The sequence below is a fragment of the Ochotona curzoniae genome, unplaced genomic scaffold (assembly GCF_017591425.1).
Source record: "Ochotona curzoniae isolate NIBS_2020 unplaced genomic scaffold, NIBS_Ocur_1.0 scaffold_2587, whole genome shotgun sequence".
NCBI lineage: Eukaryota > Metazoa > Chordata > Mammalia > Lagomorpha > Ochotonidae > Ochotona > Ochotona curzoniae.
The window spans coordinates 10,838,203-10,861,251 of NW_024467096.1; the positions used below are offsets into that span (position 1 = coordinate 10,838,203).

General features: G+C 37.4%; 1 protein-coding gene across 1 annotated transcript in view; it reads left to right on the plus strand.

Moving 5' to 3' along the window:
* Positions 1 to 4,238: 4,238 nt before the first annotated feature.
* Positions 4,239 to 23,049, plus strand: part of TMEM207 (transmembrane protein 207) — a 28,557-nt gene continuing 9,746 nt past the window's right edge. The window contains exons 1-4 of the mRNA XM_041002574.1: positions 4,239 to 4,313; positions 6,155 to 6,192; positions 18,819 to 18,863; positions 19,607 to 19,749. Coding sequence (XP_040858508.1) covers positions 4,239 to 4,313; positions 6,155 to 6,192; positions 18,819 to 18,863; positions 19,607 to 19,749 — 301 coding nt within the window. The remainder of the gene's footprint in view (positions 4,314 to 6,154; positions 6,193 to 18,818; positions 18,864 to 19,606; positions 19,750 to 23,049) is intronic.

A 23,049-nucleotide genomic window follows, 5' to 3' on the forward strand; every position in this document is an offset into this window, starting at 1 on the left:
TATTAAAAAGATATAATATTTAAGGAGAGAAGGAGATACAGAAAGAAAGTTTTCCCTCTGTTGGTTCACTCCTCAAATGGCTGCAAGAGCCAGGGCTGAGTTGATCTGAGTGCTTTATGGGACCCATGTAGGTACAGGGTCCTGCGGCTTTGTACCATCCTTCACTGCTTTTCCAGGTGATAAGCAGAGAACTGGGTGGGAAGTGGAGCAGCTGGGACACGAACCGGAGCCCATATGACATCCAGGCGCCTACAAGCTGAGGGTTTAGCCATTCAACCGTCATGCTGAGGCTGTGATATTTACAGAAGTCTAGTATACATGCAAATGGTGACGCAGAACGGGCACTGAATAATTTCAGCAGAGATCTGGATTGAACAAAGTAATTTTAAAAACTGACTTTATAGATGATAATCAAGGAAATGGAATGAAGTTTCTGAGAGAGTGAATTCATGTAGACAAGCAATGATTCTGAAGGCTGCATCTTAGGACATCTCTCATGTGTCAGTTCTGGGGTAACGGATAAAAATGGCCAAAAAAGAGAAAAGAAAGTCAGGAAACTCATTGTTCCAGCAGCTGGGTGAAAAAGGTGTTGCAAAGTGTTAGAGATGATTAATTATGACACATGCTGACTTCTATTTCAAATAAGATGAAGATTGAAAATTGGCCATTGTTTTGATGAAGTGATTAATACTTTCTAAGTAGGAAAAGAAACAAATGATACAAAATAATGGACTGATACAGCATGGTGCTTGATTGTGTGCCTTACATTACTCTCATTATACTTTCTATGGGATGCTGAACTGATTTGGGAATTCTTTAGTTTTACTATTACTATCTATAGTAATCAATTTATTATGTTTATGTAATGGTTCTTTTAAGTCAATATTTTCAATTCTATATTTAGATAAAATTATCTGAGGGATCAAGACAATAATATCATTTTCATTTTAGAGAATATTTTCCTAAGAAGATCAGTGCCTTGCATACTACTAGTTACTAATACTTCAGTGCCTTGCGTACTACTAGTTACTAATACTAGTTAGTGGTGACTTCAGCCGAGGTTTTCTGACTTCTATACCCTTCAGTGGCTCCTTTGGCTTTAAGAGTAATGTTCTTTCTTGCTCGTTCTTTCCACTTTCTATGTGCATGCCCATTTCTATTTGTGTTCTTATGTATTATTTCTTAATCTTTATAATTTTTGTCCTTAGTTCCTTTTATGACTTTTATGCACAAATATTGATGTGAATTCGGAGCTACAAAAATGTGGACTTCTTCCAGGCTAGGGATCCCAAGGTCAGTTTTTGTATTCGTTAATATGTACCTGTTTATTGAAGAATTAATTTCTTCTCATAAACAGTAGAACTAGAAGAGACTGTATTGTGGCATAGTGGTTAAAGATGCTCTGTGATGCTCATACCCATTTGTGTGCTGTGTCATACTCTGGCTGCTCCACTTTTCATCCAGGTCCCTACTAATGGTGTGGGGAAAGCAGTCGAAGATTGTCCAGGTATTTGGGTCACTGCCGCTTATGTGAAAGACCCTGATGAATTTGCAAGCTCTGGCTTCGGGCTGGCTCAACTGTGGCCGTGTGGGAAATGAATGAATGGACCAAGGGATAAAAGTTCCCTTTCTCTCTCTTCTTACTTTTTTTGACAAGAATGTTCAACCCATGCATCTGGATAGACTTTGTTGCGATTTACTTATGTATTTATGTTTTATTAAAATGCAGATTTACACACAAAAGGAGACACAGAGAGATCTTCTGTCTGCTGGTTCACTTCCCACATGGTTGCGATAGGTGAATCTAACTTACTGAAACCAGAAGCCAGGAGCCTTTTCTGGGTCCCCCACATGGTGTGCCAGGTCCAAGCACTTGATCTAGTGCTTTCCCAGGTCATAAGTGGGCAGCTGGATCAGAAGTGCAGCAGGCAGCACACAAACTGCCTCCCACATGGGATGCTTAAAGGTGGAGGAGAAGCTTTGTGAGCCAAGGCACTGGCTCCCTTTGCTGCAGTTTCTAAAACGAGACCAGTTGTGCTGCCCTTGTCTCCACTCTATCTCTTTTTGAGTTATCTGATCTTGCTCTCATTTTCCAGAAATTCTTAAATCATTGATTCCACTGACCAAAGCCAGACTTCTAACCACTTAAATTTATCAGTGAAAATGTTTTATTCTGTTTAATTACAGACTTGGAGACACTCAAAATGGTGACTGTCTTAGGGATAAATAACATTAAACATTGTTTTACTTTTTCCTTTTGATGTTGGCACTCAGCCCTTCCTCTGCCTTGAGATTCATGTCAGTGACCTTGGTTACATACTAAACAGATCAAGGCCACTGCAGAGTCTGCTCAGCCCATCTAAATGCAACTCGACTAGTTCACACATCTCAGTGCTCAATTCAGAATGGTAGTTTATTTAGGTAAACCGATAACATGGCATTGTTCCTAGTACTCTCTATGTATGTGATCATATATGGTTTCCATTATCATAATTTGAGTTAAATTTGTAGAGCTTCAATCAGTTTGAACTATAATACATTTGTTTGATATTCTAGATCTGTTTCAAAACTGGTCCTTAGACATACATAAATAGATAATATAATTAATATCATAGAGATGCTATAAAATGCACACAACACAACTGCTTCAAAATTTATTGGAAAAAGACAGTTAAAAGATATGTTTATCTTGAAGCAAAAAAGTTTTCAAAATCACGTCTTCCTTTTATGTGCTGTGCATTTCCATTACTTTTCTGAAGAAGACTTATACACCCAAAATACAGAAATCTAATAGTGAAAGGTAATTTTATTCTTATTCTTGCTTCCTTAGTCTCTCAGTTCCTAATTACAGCGTTAATCACTATTAACAGATTGATGTAATTATATATTTTGTGTATGTAAGTACACATGTGTATATTTTATATAGCGAGAACCACCATAGCTAACATGCCCTAAGCATAAAAGGTAGCATGATGCAGATATTAGTCTATGGCCGTCCATTCCGTTAATGCTCCTTAGAGCGCTTTCTACACCTGCATCCACCTTTTCAACCATCTTCCCAGCATCTTTTCAGTGACTACAATCATATAGCATTTAACCAGCCATATGTTGGTGGACATTTGGGATTTCCAAAGCATTATCAATGATATTTCAAGGAATATCTTTGCATATGATTATTTATTTCATGTGTAGAAGCACCTGTAGGATAGACACTTGGTGAAGAATTCTTGGCTTAGAATATTTTTACTGTTTGTGTTGCTAGATAGCACCAGTTTTCTCCCAAAGAAGTTGTACAGTTTTCTCAACCGTGCATTTTTTTAATTTGTTTCCTCATAACTATTCCTCCCGAGTTATATAGATTTTTTTTTGAGCCTGGCAATTTGGTCATCAATGCATAGTATATTTATCTAATTATAAGGAAACATAAATATTTTAAAATCACTGCTACCTTCTGTCCTTCATGGCTGTTGGAATGACACCGTTTTCTGCAGTGACTGAAAATGATGATCAAAAGTGTCTCTGTTCATTTAAATCTAAGTCCAAGCTTATCGTTTCATTTATTTTACTGTTTGGATGGGTCAGTACCAATTTTTGTGGATTGCTATACCTTTATAATAAATTTTAATATATACTGGTTAGCAGTTTGAAGAATTTTCCTAGGCAATTTTCCAAATTTTTTTTTGTTGGCAATGTTGGGGTTATTTTATTAAAATAACACTGAAATACACACTGTTAAAGAGATGAATTGAAAACTGTCATATATGGACCCATTTATAAAACAAGAAAAGCTTTGTGTACAAGATTTGGTGAAAAAGAAAAGGATTGAAAATTATATGTAGTAAAAACAGGTTAAAAAAAAGACCAAGAAAGAAGATGAAACTGAATAAGTGTTCTAAATGACAGCATATAAAAACACAAGTTCTCTGGAATAAAACATGCACCTGAATGTTGGATGCCATTTAATCAGCCAGCTAGCCTAATAGTTCTGCATTTATAAGCTCTACTTTTAAGGTCCTAACCAACAGTAGCCATGTGCTGACCTAACCTGAAATTCCTTGAACTCCTGGTACCTGTGAGCATGCACCTGACATTCCACTCCCCAGCATGCACTAATCTAAAAGAGCCATCCTTAACACTTGCCCGGCTACGAAGCGTGATGTATAGAGAAGCTAACAAGTTCTGAAGCAGAGGAGGATAAACAGCGAAGAGACTGCTGGCTGGCAGACTGGCCTTTAATCATGTCAAGAATCAGACCCTTTGGTGTCACTTCAGTGATCTCAACTACAGGAACCTTATGTTTGTCACTCTTTCAGGTAATCATCTCTCGTTCTGGGAAAGGATTTTGAAAGGCACCTTAAGCACTAGAGTTCCTACAAATGTATTCCTTGTGCAAATTACTTACTCTGGCTTTAAAAGGTTTTCCTTATGACAGCATTACCAGCAACTTGTAATTTATTACGTTCAATGCTCAGAGACACAGAAAACAAAATGTTCACAATGTCTTATTTTTTGTTCGTGTATTAACATGGATATCAAAATAATGTGATGCAAATGAAACTTTGTTGAACTTGGCTATGCTGTGAAGTTTTTAACAATAAAATGATGCTATTAACTTCGAGGTAAATGCTTTGGGTGGATTAATTAAAGCCATGTTTGCTGTTGCCTGCAATCACACTTGGTGCTTGACAGTTTTTCAATACTGCCTGATGTAGTCAGAGCCATTTGGGGGTTTATTTTGCTGCTTTTTCTCTAATATCCCTTTGTTTTCTGCCCAAAATTAGCATCTCTGTATCTATTACTTGGATGCAATGCATCTGAAAGATTTAGGTGTAAGCTATTAAAACAGTTTCAAAGACTTCATTCAACATTTCATAATAACTCAGGAGTCTGACAGCTAATGAATTGGCAGTGAGTTGGTAACAATGTGCTACTGTGTACCTCTTCCTGACACACACTGAGCACAAGGAAGTGACTTGAAAGTAAAATGCTGCTTTTGTTTATCTGTTACGCAGAACCCAAAACGATTTCATTTACTCATTAGTGAACTTTATTTATAGACAAAATTTGAATGTTAATTTTCCTCTCTGTTAGTATGCAGCTCTATTTACAGCATTCTAGCAACTCGTTTTCTGTGCTTAAAAAATTGTTTATTACCATACTCCCGGATGGCCAATTCACAGTTCCATCTGCATCTCCACAAATCTCTATTCAGATAAACTTGGTAAACTACAAGAAGTAAGGATGCATGCAGAGGAAAGAAACCTAACTCATCCAATATACCCATGTCTGCCATTTGAAATTATCTTACTTCTTATTTGTACTTACATTTGTACGTTACATTTCAGAAAAGAAAGTACTTCTGTTGACTTAATTAACCTGGCGCTTGAAGTTACGCTTCTCACTGTGTAGAGCAATCCCAATTCAAGGAGTGGGGGAAACACACAAAACCATCAAAAAATGATCTTCTTTTTTCTTTGCGAGTGTGAAATATTATATAAAGTTCAAAACAGAGAATTTAGATCATTGTGTTTGGGGTATATTAAATTAATCAAAGTTATCACTTTCCCCCCTCCTTTTTTGATAAAAAGTGATTGCAAGTATGAACAAGAATACCATGGTATATTTTAGATGGATGTTAGCATTAGAGCAGGTTAAGATCACCTCTTTATGCATGCATTTAATATCCATTATTGCTAATAGGATTAATTTCTGCTTCTATGTACTTGGTAGGGGGTCCCTTCCCACGAAAATAATTCTGCTAAATAATGTACCCCTTCCTATAGCTGAAACTTGAAAACCAAAAAACAAAACTAAACTAAACAAAAAAACGTAAAGCATACTGAATCTCTTTAGAGCCACCAAAGTCTGCATATACAAAGGTCAGGAACTGTTCTCACATCCAGCTAGTGTAGTTTGTATGGGAGAAATCCGATTCATGGCCTTTATTGCCTAGCACTGATGGTGTTACGATTCTTCACAGAGACTTTTTACAAATTCAACTAAAAAGTCACTGAAAATAAACCCTGTTATGGTGTTTATAATAATAATAATAGCAATCAGAATGATATTAGCTCAAACAGCCTGGGTGTACTGCTTGCATTAAAAGATTATACTGATGAGATATGTGGATTTTTGTTCTAAATATGTGTTTCAGTTGGTGCTCTCGGACCTACCGTGTAAAGAAAATGAAATGTAAGTAAATAACAAGAGACCCTATATTTTCATTCGGCATTTCAAAAACCTGAAGAACCAAAAAGGCTCAATTCAGTCTGAGAAGCCCCAAATTAGGTTCAAATGATCACTATAATCATGTAAAGAAAAAAAAAGCTTTGAAGTGCAGAGAGCCTCATTTTTTCTAAAAACAGGGAGGATCATTTTTATTATGATCAGCTTCAGTAGATAAAGAAGGGGACTTTTGATTTTTAAATTTTTTTATAATTTATTTTTTAACTTAGTGGTTACATTGTGGTTACATTGTATTATGAGATATAGTTCCATAGGCACTGGGATTCCCCCCACCCCTCTCCCCTTGGTGGACTCCTCCACCTTGTTGTGAGACCTCAGTTCAAGATCAATTGAGACATCTTCATTGTAAGCCTATACCAAGCATAGAGTCCAATATCTTATTATCCAGATAAGTTCATCCGCTTCTTGGAGAGACCTTCCCTGGTCTGAAGGTATGGCCAAGAAAGTAAGATCCCGATCAATTAAAAGCCCAGCAGCAACAATATATATCATTATGGAGTTAATTGGCATAGTATTGAGTAAACAATATGTTAAAATCACATGTAAGTTCTTAACAACCTCCTGCTTTTTAAAATTTTTTGACTCACTAAATTTACTTCCTTTGAGGTTTCAGGATGCTCTAAATACTTGAAAGAATCATCCTATAATCCATAGCTTACTGATCATTGTAAATCATAGAAATGATGGGAGGCAGTTTTTGTGATAACTCGGCTTACACTCTAAGCAAACAAGCCAAATTCTGACCCATGGGATGTGTGAATTTCAAAGTGATTTTGATATGAATTACGTGAAAAATAGATTCCATTTTTTTTCTCTTTTTCTGCTATAGACCTAATGGTTCTCAGAATTCTGCTTAGGAGGTAGGAAGAAGGTGCTGTTACTAATGCTGCTGCTGATTAATGCGAACTCTAACGCGATGTGACTTAGTGCAAGTGTCAGAAGAGCACTCCGTCAGGCTCTGTCCTCTGCTTGCAGCCCTCCCAACCAGCTCTTGGCAATTTTTCCTTGCCTGTTTCTCTTACATCCAGGGTCTCTGAGCACTGGCTGCAGACTAATAGGCCTTGTTAGGGGTTGAGGAAGTTTCTTTAGGCCCTGGAATCACTCATCTGTTTCTGATAGATTGTCTTCTTGTTGGCAATTTGCTTCCTATGCTTGTGACACATTTTAAGTTCCTGCATAGCTCCCTGTTACTGCCTGCTTGCATTCATTTTGGCATTTAAGGTGCTATCTTTTGCTGTCTGTGACATGACACAGATTTTCAATGTTGTGTGAGTAGTTACCTGTCACTGGCTACCCTCATCTTCTCACTTCTTCTTTTTTTTTTTTTTTTTTTTTTTTTGCTTTTGAAAGACTTTTTGCTTTTTTTTCGAAGTTTCTAAGGTAAGATATTAACATTTACATTGCAGTCATATGTTTAATATTCCATTAAGTAAAAACTTCAACAAGTTAAAAGCAAAAAAAAAAAAAAAGAAAAAAAAAAGATACCAATTTCACTTGTATAAGTATAATGTGTATACACTAAATCCTTTAAAAACATCAGAGATCATTAATACTGTAGTAGTCTATTAGTCTTATTGTGTTTTTTGACAGAACCATAAAACAAACTTGATTAAACAATATTTGCAACTATGTTCTTACACACAGGCAATTGTTTATCTATTTGAAAGGTATAATGACAGAGAGGGAATGAAACTCAGAGAGAGATTTTCTACTTGCTGCTTCTCTCCCTAAATGGCTGAAACAGCCATGGCTCGGCCAGGGTAAAGCCAGAAGACAAAACTCCATTCTGGTTTCCATAAGTGTGGCCAGGGTCCAAACACTGTGGGCCATCTTCTGTTGCTTCCCCAGGCACATTAGCAGGGAATTGAAGAGAAAGCAGAGTAGCTGGGACTGGAACCAGTGCTCTAAAATGGGATGCAGATATCGCGAAACATGACTTACACCTGGGACACAATACTGGCCCGGTTTATTCACCTCCTGTCTTTGACACAGAGAAGCAAAACAAAGCCATTCATCACTGGAAAGGATCTTGTACATTGAATCCAAACCTCTAATAACATGGCAGATTGAGCAACAGTTTTTGCTGACTGAGAGCTGCTGAGGGCAGTGGTCTCCTTTTCAGGTGAGAAATTGACACACAGTGAAACATAATAAGTTCATAGTAGGACTTCACTTTTCACAATTTTTCCCTATCAATTTGAAACTAAATAGTCTGCTATATTAATTATTATTGAATGCCTAGTGATTTAAGTGAAAACAAGAGGCCAGCTCATGTAAAAGGCAAATTAGCAATAAAGACAGAGAAGCAAGGAGAGAGTAGCTGGGATTATGAAACACAGTATCTCAAATATTTGTACCAGTTAGTGTTCATAGTACAAGTACACACTGAAAGACGTACTCGTTCCTGACAGAATAAAAAGCCACTGTACCCAAACAAAATCTTCTCTCTCTGCTTACATTTATTCGAAGGATTCTCAGTTTAGAGTTGTTTCTCTGAGACAATACCTCCTGTTACATTATGTTTCCCAGCAAAGTAGACATATTTATCCTTTCCAGGCAAACAGCACGGTAACAAAGACACTAAGGCGTACAAGAGAAAGGATCCCTAAGGATGATGTATTCCAACTGTAGCTTAGGAGCGAGAAACATAAAAATACAACTTTCTCAGAGTTCACATGCAAGATGGAAAGAGAAAAGAAAGACTTGGATTGCAATGCAAAGAAACAGAAAAGAAAAAACTGAAAACAAAAGGAAGGAAAGAAAGAAAGGAAAAAAAGGTTATCTGGCTGCCTAGGTTGGACTGTGGAGATAACATCTTTGATAATCAGAAATTCAAAATATTTTCATTAATTAACTTCTATGTTGAAGGATTGAGTTACATTCATGTTTTAAAAATTTGATATATTAATCCTTCTTAACCTTGTTCTCAAATATTAGATTTTTTTATCTGATACACTTCTTTTGTTTTATAATTACATTTATGTACAGATATTTCATTGCCATCTCTTCTCATGGTACAAAGTAAATATTGTAATTAATATATGAAATAAAATATAGTACTTCTTCCAATTATCCTCCTAATTTATTCTCTTCTCCATAAATGAGTATGCATATATATAGAGTGACTAAAAAGTATGAATCTGTCATAAGCATAAAATATTCTTTACATTAGTGGCATTAATATGCTTCCAAACGATGTTACATGATCCTTTTGAGTGAAGTTAAATGATTTGTTCATCAAGACAAATGATAAGAAGCAGTCTTTGAGAGAACCTAGGAATAATTTCTGAGCCCAGAATTTTAATCACAAAGCCATTCTGTAAATTCAACATCTTAATCATACAATTGGTGAATAATGTGAGAGAAATAGTTTATCTAGTCTTCTAAATGCTCTACAATTTACCACCAATGTGTCAATAATGTAATGTCAACAATGTGATCTGATAACGCCCATTCTTCAAATTATTATGTGAGTTGTGCATTAGTCCTGGTTGAGGAATATTTTTTTATTTTTTAATTTTTTTAGATTTATTTTTGTTTCTATTGGAAAGTCAGATATATAGAGAGGAGAAAAGATAGAGAGGAAGATCTTCCATCCAATGATTCACTCCCTAAGTGAGCACAACGGCCGGTGCTGAGCTGATCTAAAACCAGGAGCCAGGAACTTCCTCAAGGTCTCCCACGCGGGTGCAGGGTCCCAAGGCTTTGGGTTATCCTTGACTGCTTTCCCAGGCCACAAGCAGGGAGCTGGATGGGAAAATAGGGCTGCCAGGATTGGAACCAGTGCCCATATGGGATTCCCGCACCTTCAAGGTGAGGACTTTAACCTCTAGGCTACTGCTCCGGGCCCAGAAGAAAGCTCCTTTCATCAAGCATTTTTTCCTCTAGCTCGTTGGTGCTTGAGATATTTGCTTATAGCAAAGAGATTTCACAATCCTCACTTTCTATAAGCAAACAACATAAATGAATGGAATAGGGGCAAGTGTTGTGGTGTAGAGGATAAAGCCACTGCCTGTGACTCCAGTGTCCCTCATGGGCGCTGCTTTGTGATCCAGCCGCTCCACTTCCAGTCCAGCATCCTCATAATGGCCCATAGGAAGCTTCAGAAGATGACCCAAGTACCCGGGCCCCTACAACCCACACGGGAGACCTGAACGAAGCCCCGGCTTGGTCTGACCCACTGCTGCCTATCATGGTCATCTGTGGAGTAAATCAACAGGTAGAAGATCTTTCCTTCTTTGTGTCTCTAACTTTAAATAAAATTCATTATTTAAAAAAAAATAGTGCTGTTTGGAGATAAAATGGTATGAAAAGTACATGAACTATTGCCTATGACAGACTCATCTCCATCTTGGCTTTATCTCCCTGCATCCGGGACTGTTGAACCAAAGAAGCCAAAGAAGAGCTGGTAGGCCCGACAGCTCTCTAACAGTTCGGTTGGGTCACCACTGTTCCCTCTTCGCTCCCTGTTGCTGCTGATTTAGATTCTAGATAAGTCAGATTTTTAAAAGCATTAACCTATTATCTTGCCTTTATTATCCCATATTTCCTCTCCTTAAATCCATCCCAGAAGTGTTCTGGCTTCATTACATTTTTTTTAATTTACTTCTTTTTATTATTATCATACTGTTCCATAGGCCCTGAAATTTCCCTTATCCACTCCCCAGTTTCCTCCCCACCCAACTCCTATATCATTACTATAGGGTGGTTCTTCTTACCCAGTCATATGTCCATCATTGCAGGCATGGACAATAGCAGAGACCAGCACCCTATTGTCAAGATACAGTAAACATTATCATTGGGAGTCTTTGCCTGAAAGTAGAGATGCATACTGCATTGTATCCTCACATCTGAATATGATAGTCACCATTACACAGTTACTATATATCCCCTTAAAGGACAAGCCACAAAACAAAATCAACAACAGGAAGAAAAATAGAAATTTACAATGCCATGAAATTAAATAACATGCTACTGAATGACTAATGTGTCACTGAAGAAATGAAAAAGAAAATCAAGAACCTTCTTGAAGAAAACAATGCTATTGTATGATCTATGAGTCACTGAAGAACTTAATCAGAATAAAGTGTTTTGAAGAGATGAAACTAACAAAAAAATGCATTAGATATAGATACAGTTTTTGCTGACCTTTGTTGGTGAAACGTGTCTCCTGAGAGCAACAAATAGATGGGTTTTGTTTTTTAATCCAGTCTACAAATCTATGACATCTGATTGATGAGTTTAAGCCATTTACATTCAGAGTTAATATGAATGGGTGGTAATTTCGTCCTGTCATTGATTTAGTCTTCTGTTGATGTTTCACTAGAACATTCCTTGCATTTGCCTTTGGTTTTGGTGGGCACTATTCCTTTTCTCTGTCAAGAGAACATCATTAAGTATCCTTTGTAGGACAGGTTTGGCAGAGGCATATTCTTTTAACTTTACTGTGGAAGAATTTTATTTCATTTTCAAAGACAACGGAAAGTTTTGCTGGGTACATTATCCTGGGCTGAAAATCTTTTTGCTTTTAGAATCTGGAATATGTCGCTCCATTTTCCTCTGAACTGTAGAGTTTACACTGAGAAACTCTATATGTCAGTTGATTTTTTTTTCATGTGCACATTTAAGGATCTTTTCCTTTTGTTCAACTGAAGAGAGCTTGATTATCAAGCGTCATGTTGAAGACCACTTTTGGTCAACCCTGTCCGGAGTTCTGTGCCCTTCCAGGATGTCGTTTTCCAATTCTTTCTCTACCTTAGGGAATTTTTCTCTTGTTATTTTAGTAAATACATTTGTAAACCTTCTGAGACTTCCATAACTCTTAAATTAGACCTTTTAATAGTGCCTTTCAATTGTTGAATTTTTTTTAGCCCGATACAACTCTGCTTCCAGCTTTTTGTTTGTTTGCTCCTGATGACAAAAAATATCTTCCAATTCTGAGATTCTTTCTTCTGCTTCCTTCATTCTATTTTGGAGACTCTCTACTGTACCTTTAATTTGCTCCACTGTATTCTTCATTTCTGATATATCACTTTTCGTTTGATTTATCTCCAGTGGGACATATTCCTTAAATTCTATGAATGCCTGCTTTATATGCTTTTCATTGTTGATAAGACGTTTTATAACAAGTGTTTTGAATTCTGTATCCCACATATTCTCAATTGCTTCCTCAGTTAACTCTGAGGTTGGCAATGGGTTTTGCTCTGTTGCAAGGGAGTCTTCAGCAATATTCATTTCACCTTTGTTTCTTCTTTTGCTCTTGATCATTGTACTTCTGGTTATCAGATTCTTCTTCTTGGGGCAGGTTTCTAGGCTATGTCACCCACAGGTCTACTGTTCGATTTTACTTATTGCAATCGGTACATGGCTTTCTGTTTGCACTCACTTTTCCCACTCCCTCCAGTGAGTTCCTGGTCTGTGTTCTTATGTTAGATTTCCACCATGGTCTCTGTAGCCCCAGCTCCGGGCTCACCAGTCACCATCTCTTGTGATATCATGCTTAGGTTGAACCATTGTCTGTACAAACTTTATCCCACTTCTGGTTGGAGCAGGTCTCAGGATTAGGGAGACACCAGGTATCCTATTTAGTTAGGTTGTTGTTGGTGGTGATGTTACTGGAACCTGTTGGCCATTAGGTCTGAGGACCACATGGACCTATTTTGACCCATACAAAGTCATAATGATATTATTTTTCTGTGGGACCAGTGTAATTAACTGAGCTCAGTGAGTCTCGCCAAGCTCAGCACATGCGTAGCTCACTGCTTTCCCTGCAGTCTTAAATTCTATTGCCACACTGTAAGAAATAGTGCCTGATGTACAACTACTAGAGTTCTTGATCTCCTGCCCATCAGTTGTGAGGGCTACCTGGACCTATCTTGGGTGGAACCTGTAGGATGTCACGTTGTTGCAGTTCACTGAACCAGAAATGAGCTCACTCCCAAGCTCAGTGCATGTGCAGTCCTGTCCATAGCCCCTGCCTCCCTAAACAAAATGGTGCCTGATATAGCTCTAGGGGGAGGACTGAGCTGTGAAATCCAGCCTGTTCTCACAGTGCCTGTCTGGGACCTGCCACTCTGTCTCTGTTCATGATCAATTCAAACCGACCAGCAGGAAGAGCAGTTCTTTGTTTGGATTCACTTCATGAGCTCCCCCAGTGAAAGTTTCTTCATACTTGGTTGCTGGTGTAGTTCCAGCTCCTGGTGCAATTCAGATTGCCACTTGCTGAATGCTCTGTTGTATCTGTCACTGCAATAATGCACCTCCGTGTACATTGCTTCCTTATGTCTGTCAGTCTTCTGGTACCCCTCTGCTGTCCTCTCCTGTTTCCTGGAATGTGCTTCTTTGCTTCACACTGACTAATATTTTTCCAATTGTTTAAACATGTCCTTACCCTATTTCACCATCTTGAACCCTCTGAGGAACATTGTTTAAATGGGAAAAAAACCATGGAATTTGTTGTTGCATTTTTCTGAGTACTTTGATCCACATTGTTTACTTTGTTCACAATGTTCCTCTCTTAATGAGGCCCCGTGGTTAGAATTTTTCTCTGTTTTCTCTACCAGACATAGTTGCTGATTTTAAAGGTTACCACAATTTCAATTCTCTGTCTCATCATTTTTATTATAAAAAAGCTTAAGCCAGATCTGGAGTTCAGTTCTAATTTTTCTATATGGGATTCTTTGCCTCTAGTTATCAAACTGATATCCTTCTTGGTTTAATTTTCTTTTCCTGATAGTGCCCATGGTTTCATTTTTATTTTGTGTGTATATGTGTGTATATTTTAAATCATTTCTTAAAACATGTATTCAGAGAGTTCTGAATGAGAGAACGTGAGCTTAAAGTTTACTCTTGCTGTTTTCAGCCATAGCATTGCACAGTGGTAAGAGACAAGGACTCCTCCGATAGGTCATTTGAGTCTAAATTCTGCCTCTTTCATTTCTAGCAATGTAATCTTGGGTAAGTTTTTATATTTCTCTTTGGCCAAGTTTCTCCACTGTAAAATTAGGATTACAGCAGTGTAAATCTACCTTAACATGTTGTGAGTTTGAAGGTGATTTACTTCCAGTGAAGTCATAGACCTAAAATGGAAGTGTGCCACACTCTGCAGTTTCTCTTCTTAAATTTACCAAATGAACACATTTGTTGTTCACTTTAGGCTCACAGTTTTCAGCACTGAGAGTATCCGTCAGTTAAGACAACTTCATCTAACCATGTAAAACAGCAACCATCTCTACAGCATCCAAGTAGGGAACGACCTTGAGAAATTTTGATAGGAACAGAAATGATCTCTTTGAACATCCACTTCTTGGGAATTTTAAAGATTTTTAATGTTTCCATTAAATATTATCGTCAACTCCTATCACTCTCTCATATTTTTGTTTCCTTTTAACATCATCATACCAGCTTGACTTCCCTCTTTAGAGTCATTTCATTTTCAAAAAAATACAATCTTTCCTATAGTGAGTATCTTGTACTTAAAATATTTAAAGTATTCAGTTTAAAGCGCATATCATGGTCTATTTTTAAGGGCTCAAATTTCTTCCTTTGAAGAACAGAATTTGAAAAGGAAATAAGAATAAGTCAGGGGTTTATGCAAAGTAGGACAATCTATGATCTAGTTTTTACTCTTTGACACTCAGCTGTACAGCATGTACAGTCCAAAGGGGGAAGCCAGTGTTCCCCTTGGTGCCTGTGACTTTGAAACACACACACACACACACACACACACACCCTGCATTTCCCAGGCCTTGTATTGCATATCAGAACTTCCACTAGAGGGAGCACAGGATTAGAAAATGAAGCAAGCAAGTTGGGTATTTGCTTAGTCCTGGAGGAAAGGGGGACAATGGGTGATTTAAAAGTAAAATTAGGAAACAATACCAAGGAATTAATATTTAAAATCTCACTTACTCCTATATGATTTATTTCAAACTGACAAAGAAGAGAAGTAGAGATGCATATTACAGTCCGAAACAGTCCATATTCTGTGACATGAGTTTGGATGTCCGTTTCAAAAACAAGAACTTTCCATTCTTTGAATAACATAAGACACCAAAAAAATTTATGTAATTCTGTACATGTAACTCTGTGGTTTAACAATATTTATATTTTTAGTGTAACTTGTTAATATTTGATGACTATAAAAATGATACAACACATAAAAATTTCAAAATATCACCTTTAAGGGAATAAATATTAATAGTGGTTTGGTGTACATTTGTGTTTTACTAATAACTATTTGAAATGGTTATATTTGTGACAAAGAATATATGCCAAAATAGCATTGAATTCTCTGAATTGCTTTCCTCAATGAGAACTTTAATTCTAAACACAAATCTATGTTCTTGAAAAAAATTGAATTTTGAGAATTAGAGAAAAAAAGGAACTCACAGACAGCTCCCAAACAAAGTCCTCTCTGTTAATATCTGTAATGATTTGTGTCTAGGCCAAAGAAAGGAGGTTGAAATTCAATCCAGGTCTCCCGCTTGAGAGATAAGAGCCTAATCACCTGAACAATGACCACTGCTTCCCAGGACTACATTAGTGTGAAGCTCAAGTGAAGAAATAAACACGGAGCAAGCGTACAAACCAGCCTCTTAACAGGCAAAATGTTCGCCCCTCCATTCTTTTTGATGAGTGCGTAATAATACAACATAAGGATCTTTCATGAATTATTTTAAACAAAATCTATTCCTCATGGTCATTATTTAAAATGAAGATGAATTTATTTACTTGAAAGAGTTACAGAAAAGGAGGAGGAGAGGAGAGGAAAAGACAGAGGATGAGAGAGAGAGATTTTCTACCTGCTAGTGCTCTGCCCAGGTGGCCCTGGGCTGAGCCAGGCCAAAATCAAGGCCAAGCTCCACTGTGCGGGCATTTGGGAAGTGAACCAGCGGTGGAAGATTGATCTCTCTCCATAACTCAAGGCTGTATGCGTGCGTGTGTGTGTGTGTGTGTGTGTGTGTGTGCATGTGCAAGCGTGCACACGCGTGTGTGATTCTACCTTTTAAATGAATGAATGAATAAGTGAATGAGTGAACAAATCTCTAGAAAAGTTTGACACTCTGCCTATGTTACAAGGCCTTTTTCTCAACTATAAAATCATGGGCATGGCTGTCTCCTGGGGAATACAGGAAGCACTGAATCAACTGACACTTAGAACATCGTTCAAATTAGAAAGGACTGAGTGGTGTTTTTAAAATCACTAAAGAAAATGTGTTGTTTATTAGGCTATTATGAATAGATTCCAATACTTAAGCCCAGAAAATCATAATAGTGTCCCAGATATGAAAAAAATCCATTGGCAACATGTGCCCAGTGCAAATCTTAAGCATAATGAAGGACTCCAAGATAGGTTATCTATGCATTTTGAAGCCTGAGAAATTAAATCTACTGAAAAATCACAGTGTGAAGTTTATTTTTGTGTGACCTTTTAAAACTTACTTCACTGGGGTCAATATTTTGGTATAATGAGTTAAACAGTCATCTGGAAGCCAACATCCCATATGGCACCTCCTTCAAGTCCTTCAAGTCCTGTTTCCAATCCAGCTCCCTGCTGGTGGCCTGAGGAGGCCTCGGAAGCTCAGGCCCTCTCAACGCATGTGTGAGGCCTTGATGAAGCTCCTGGCTCCTAGCTTTGGCCTGGTCCATTTACAGCTAATACAGTCATCCAGACTGAGCCAGCGTAGTGGAGATATTTCTCTCGGTTTCTGGCTCTCTTTCCCTGTCTCTCAGTCTCTGTAATTCTGCCTTTCAAATAAGTAAGTAAATCTTTAAAAATATAAATTAGACATAACTGAGTAGTACCTACACACAAAGGATTTGACAATTCTAGGTAAACAGGTCAACTTCTCATGCCTTGGTTAATGATGCTAGTAGTCATTTTTATGTTTATTTTTCTCCTAGCCCGATTTCTTTCCTGACCAATTGTCCAACTGGAATACAACCAGTGGCAAAGATCCACTATTCCCTATCAGGATATTAAATATTAGCAGGGATTAATAATTTTATGGATAAAGAATTTTAATGGATAAAGAATTTTAATGGAGAATTTGGTTTATGACAGTTTCTAGGTATCTGGAAAAATGGAATAGTGAAATGATTATCTGTTTAACACCTAAGACTTATTGGCCTTGAGAAGTTATGCTAAGTGAAATGGGCCAATCCCAAAAGGACAAATATATGTTTACTCTAATATAAGACAACCTCCATTGAAAAGTACAATAAAAAGGGTAAATAAACACACATGTGCCATCTCACAAACAAAGGCTGTAATGGAACCAGAGTACTAAGAATCAAAGAAAATAAACTGAATGCATCTCTGCTATGAAATAAAATTAGACTCCCAATGGAAATTCTAAATATACCTAGACAACAAAATGCTAGACATTTTACCATTGCCTATGCCAATAGTGTCATCTCCCACTTACAAAACAAAGTCAGTCATTCTGTTTTCATCTCTATTTTTTTCTCTTGTGCTTTCTTTGTTAATGTAGCTAAAAGTTTGTTTCACTCCTCTTTAAAAACGGTTCTTTCTTGTTTCTGTTTTTGGGTTTTGGGGTTTTAATTTGTTTTTTTTTTTTTCTTGTGAATTTTATCATTTCCAAGTCTTGAGATGCATGACTAGATTATCTATATGAGACATTTTGATTATTTATAGATATCTGATCTTATAAATGCCTTTTTCAACACAGGATTTCTACAGTTCATGGGTTTGGAAATTATAATTTTTATTGTAATTGGATAAAAGTTATTTTTTTCTTTTACTATTGTTGATTTCTTCAGTGACATATAGGTCATATAATAGCACAGTTTTCTTCAAGAAGGTTTTTGTTTTACTTTCTTTTTCATTTTGGTGACTCATAAGTCATTCTGTAGCATGTTATTTTAATATTTTGTTGCTATAAATTTTCGATTTTTCTTCCTGTTGTCCATCTTGTTTTCTGCCTTTGTATTTAATGGGATGTGTAGGAACTGTGTAATAGAGACTATCACATCCCGATGTGAAGATAGATTGCATACTGCAGTCTTCCAAACTCTTGACAATAGGAGGCTGGATTTTGCCATTGTCCATATCTACAATGTCAGGATACACTTAAATAGATGAATGGTGGACTTAGACTTTTCAGTAAGGACTATACATTGCAATAAAAAGGGGAAGTCAGTTTGGGGGTGTTGGGGAGAAGGTAGGGGAAATCCCAGAACCTATGGAACTGTACCATAAAAAATAGCAACAATAATTTTTGTTATTTTTAAACAACACTAATTTTTATGAAGAAATTAGTCATTAGCTTCTCAGAGTAAGAGGGCATTTGCAACTCCAGAATCAAACCAGAACCAGGAACATTTTCTGCTTACATTCCCGATAGTTTCAAATTTACCTGTTTTCCAGTGCCTGGGTTAAATGAAAGGCAGACATGCGTTTTCTCAGGTTGAGATCATAGATGCTTGTGGATATAAACATGCAATTGTTCTGAGGGATATAGATAAGGCTAGCACAGTTTGGAGGTCCAAATGGTATAAACATTATCCAGTTAGAGGCATAGTGCTAACTGTGCTTCCTTCATTACCAGGTGTGAACATTATCACGGACAAAACTCCAACAGCTGGTACATCTGGTAAGAATATTCTCATTAAAAAAATAAATATTTGTTGGTATATATACAATCTTTTTCCTGAATAATTTTAGACGTCACAGGAATTGAAAAGCTTATGGAAATTTAAGGCACATATTCATCCACATTGATTTCAAGTTTTGGGCCAATATTTTCTTAAATATATTTTTTGTAACAAGGGACTTACTATTTTAATAATAAAAGTTTCACCAGCCTTGGGTTTTTTTTAAGCAATTGTTCTTTTTCAAATTTCTCTAAAGTGACTCCTCTGTTCATTTTAGTTCTGTTCTCAAAAGCCAAAGTATTATTGCAGCCTCTTTCAGGAGACAATCGCTCAGAAATCCGAAGGCAGCTATTATGACCTCCTAGAGCCTGAATTCTGTATTTCCCAAATTTAGCATCATTAGTTCTCCGAGTCATCTATTAGTTGACTCTCTAATTTAACATGTAAACTATGTTCAACTTCTGTAATACTGACTGAGCAAGTACTTAGGAAGTGACGAATTAATTAAAAGGAAAATGAAGGAATGAGCTAAGGAACCAATAGATTACTTTTTTAGAATAACCTGCACATTCACAAGAGGGAACGATTGTCATTGCCTGATATGACGGACAGCAGAGAATACCACAGCTGCAACGATTTCAGCACCTCTGATTACTTGCTGCAAACCAGCTGCAGCCAGGCTCATGTGGTATCAGAGGCTCTTCTCCCAATCCTCTCTCCCTGTTTGCTACCTCTGTGACAGGTTCCTGCTTCTGATTTTCCTGGTGGTTCTTCTCTGTGGAATCGTGCTCTTCTGCTTCCAGTGCTGGCTGAAGAGACGTCAAATTGATTGCTCAAGACGTACCGTAGCCGTGTTTGTGGTTGGAGACTTGGACCCCATGGATGGTGAGCTAAACGTTTCTACACACTTTGACATTCCTCTTACGAACTCTGTATATTGTGGGAGTTGAAACACTATCCTCTACAAAGAAGAATTCTAAGGTATGACATAGAGAAAACTCTACATTACTCAATGAAGACAGAGCTGATGACACTTAAGAAGGAGAAAGATCTCCGGAAAAATAAAAATGTGTCTTGGGGAGAACAATGCATAATTAATTCTGGGAATAACAACTGAACATTTTGCTCAGTTCACAATGAGGAGAGATACACAGGTCTAAACAATCCAAGTGACTGGTAGAATTTAAGTGCAAAATGCTTCTTAGTATTATTCTCAATCTGTCCTAAACTGTGTTCATGGTATCACTTAATAAGCTCTCTACACTTGTACACTGCATTTAATTCATCTCCAGTGACATCAAAGCACACTGCCAAGATCATTAGCAACACACACTCTGAAATCAGTGGAGTTGGTCACAATGGTGTGAGACCATATACTCTCCACCCACCACGTTGAGAGCACACGAACCCTGCCTACTCCTATCTCCATCCAAAAATCACATCCTTTGCATTATTTTCCAGTTTTCTAAGGAGATAAGGAATGGAGGAAATTGATATCTTAGAGTTATTTGTAGTGTCTAGCCTTAATTATAAATAGAAATAAAAAGGTTAAATACTGATTCCTAGGAGGTTACAATTGATGATTGATTTATCTTTTGAAAGATTAATTGATTAGTTTGAAAGTCAAACATATGATTATATATTTTGGACTCAGTAAATAAGTTACTCCAATTCATGGAAAACATGCTATTTGTTTTTTTTGGAGCTGGCTTTTACATATATTAGGAATGAAATGGATATTTTGAGATTTGGTGATAGCTTACAACTCTTGGCTATACCATTCAATTAAAGATATTTTATTCTGTTTTATGATATATCTCCGTAGGCTCCGGGGTGGCCATGCCCTTTTCCAAAGTCCCTCCCCTCCCCATTGGTTTCCCCTCTAATTTTACAATGGATGTCCTTCATGAACAATCACTTGAGGAGCTGTGGTTTTCATATTTGCTATTTGTGAAATGGCTTCCCTAATGACGGTTAAGCCTGTGGTTATAAAATAACCTGAATGTCATCATAAATGTTAAAAAAAAAAAAAGGAAGGAGAAAGGATTAGGACTGTGAGTGGGAAGGTAGAGTGGGAAATATCACTATGTCCCTAAACTTAATACATGAAATACATGAAATCTGCACAACTCTCATACATGAAATTATTAAAAATGGGTTACACAGAGTGGAAGATGTAGAGATAGCAAGATCTTCCATCTGCTCATCCATTCCACAAGGACCAGGGCTCGACCAGGGCTGGGCCAGATTGAAGCCAGGAGAAATAATAGTTTCATCCAAGTTTCCCCTGTGAGTAATGGGGGCCTAAGCATTTCACCCAGTTTCTGGTATTTATCCCAGCGCATTAGCAGGAATCTGGATCAGATGGGGAGCAGCTGGGACATAAATTGGTGCTCATGTGGGATGCCAGCCTCACAGTCAGCAGTTTTATCCACTATGCCACAACGCAAGAATCAAGCAGTTGGTTTTTTATACTAGAAACTATCTTCTTCCATCGACTGATATGTGATATTCCCTCTAAGGTACTAGATTGGACGCCCCCTCCCTATTGTCTGAGGAAGAGTTAATAAATAATATTAACTCAGAGTTATTGTTTGTACCAGCATGAGATTTATTAATAGTTGGAACAAGGGGCAGATTAAAAAAATAGAATAAAAAGAAACTAAAATTGGCATAAGCATTTTGTGTAGTGGTTAATATGCCAGTTAGGATTCCCATGGCCATATCAGAGTGTCTGAATTCGAGTACTGGCTCCTCTTTAACTCCAGATAGTCCCTTATTCCTAAATCTGAGGAGAATGAGAAATGACTTGAATAATAATGGCAACAGAGAAGGATATGGACTAGAATTTATGGACTTCCTGATGTCCTTTAAGTGAAACAGGATGTGGAAGATGGACCATTTGAAGCACTATTATAGACACCCAATTTGATGCATTGGTTTTCAGTTTCACCCAGACCTTTATTTTATTTTATTTCTTTGATACTGATTTCACATTATTACCATATTTGTTGAATTTATTAGTTGAAATGATTCTGACCGTTTGGCCTGTGAGTCAGGGGTTTGACCATCAGGATTTTGTAGAAGACAGCTTAAGCCAGTAGGAGACAAGAGAAATAATTTGGCTGAATGTCAAAGGCTGCAATTGCCTGGGCTCTTACTAAATTTCTCTCAGTAGCAATTCTTGACAATGTTACATGGCACGGTTTTCCAATTATCTTGATTAGAAATACTAAAAGGAGAAAATATTTGGTCTGATACCCTTAGAAAAGACAGGAAGGAAGTGTCGCCAAGATTGCCCATCCTAACGGCTGATGAAGCGTCCTGTCCCAGAAAGGTCTGTGGGACCTCAGCCAAATTGCCTGAATCCACATAACGTCTACAAGGCAGCAACCAGGCCTTTCTGCAGTGCTCTGCCGAGTTTATCCTCAAACAGCTGAATCTCTACTCTACTCCAAGTGATCTAGGTACCGAATGGCCAAAGTGCTGATTCTCCAGTAGGTGGGTTTTATAGAAGAGCCTCTGGCACTAGTGTACTCAATGAGCACTTTCTTTCCTTATAGTAAATTATGAAGAAACAGTTTATCCTCTGAAAATAGAGAAGTAGTCACCTTGCTAACTCTGTTAGGGCTGAGTTGTCTTCTTCCCAATTGGTATGTTCAACTTACCTTCTCACGGGATCTCAGAATAGGACTCACTTTGAAGAACTGTCCTTAATAGAATTGTCCAAATTAAAATGAGACTATTGTGAGCCACAATTTGATATGACTAGCATCTTGTATGAGGAGGTTTCGCACATAAACCAGTACAGAGAAAAGGTCTTGTAAAGACACAGGGAGAAGATGCAAATTTATAAACCAAGGTGAGAAGTCTCAGAAATAAACCAGCCCTGCTGATCCTTGGTGTTGGAAATACCCAGTCTTCCACATTGTGAGAAAATCAGTTTCTGTTGTTTAAGCCACACAGGCTGTGCTGCTTTGTTGTGGTAACCATAGAAACCTAATGCAACCTGTTAGGGAGCTACAGATGAGGAGGTCAAATCAGAGAATGCAGGACTAAGAAGAGAGATGAAAGTCAAAAAAAAAAGTAGAGAAGGAGCAAATAAAGCACCTAAGAAGAAACTTGACATTTGTTTGGAGATATCTTTACATCTAAAATTAAAATCTAGTTGTTTTATGCTGATTC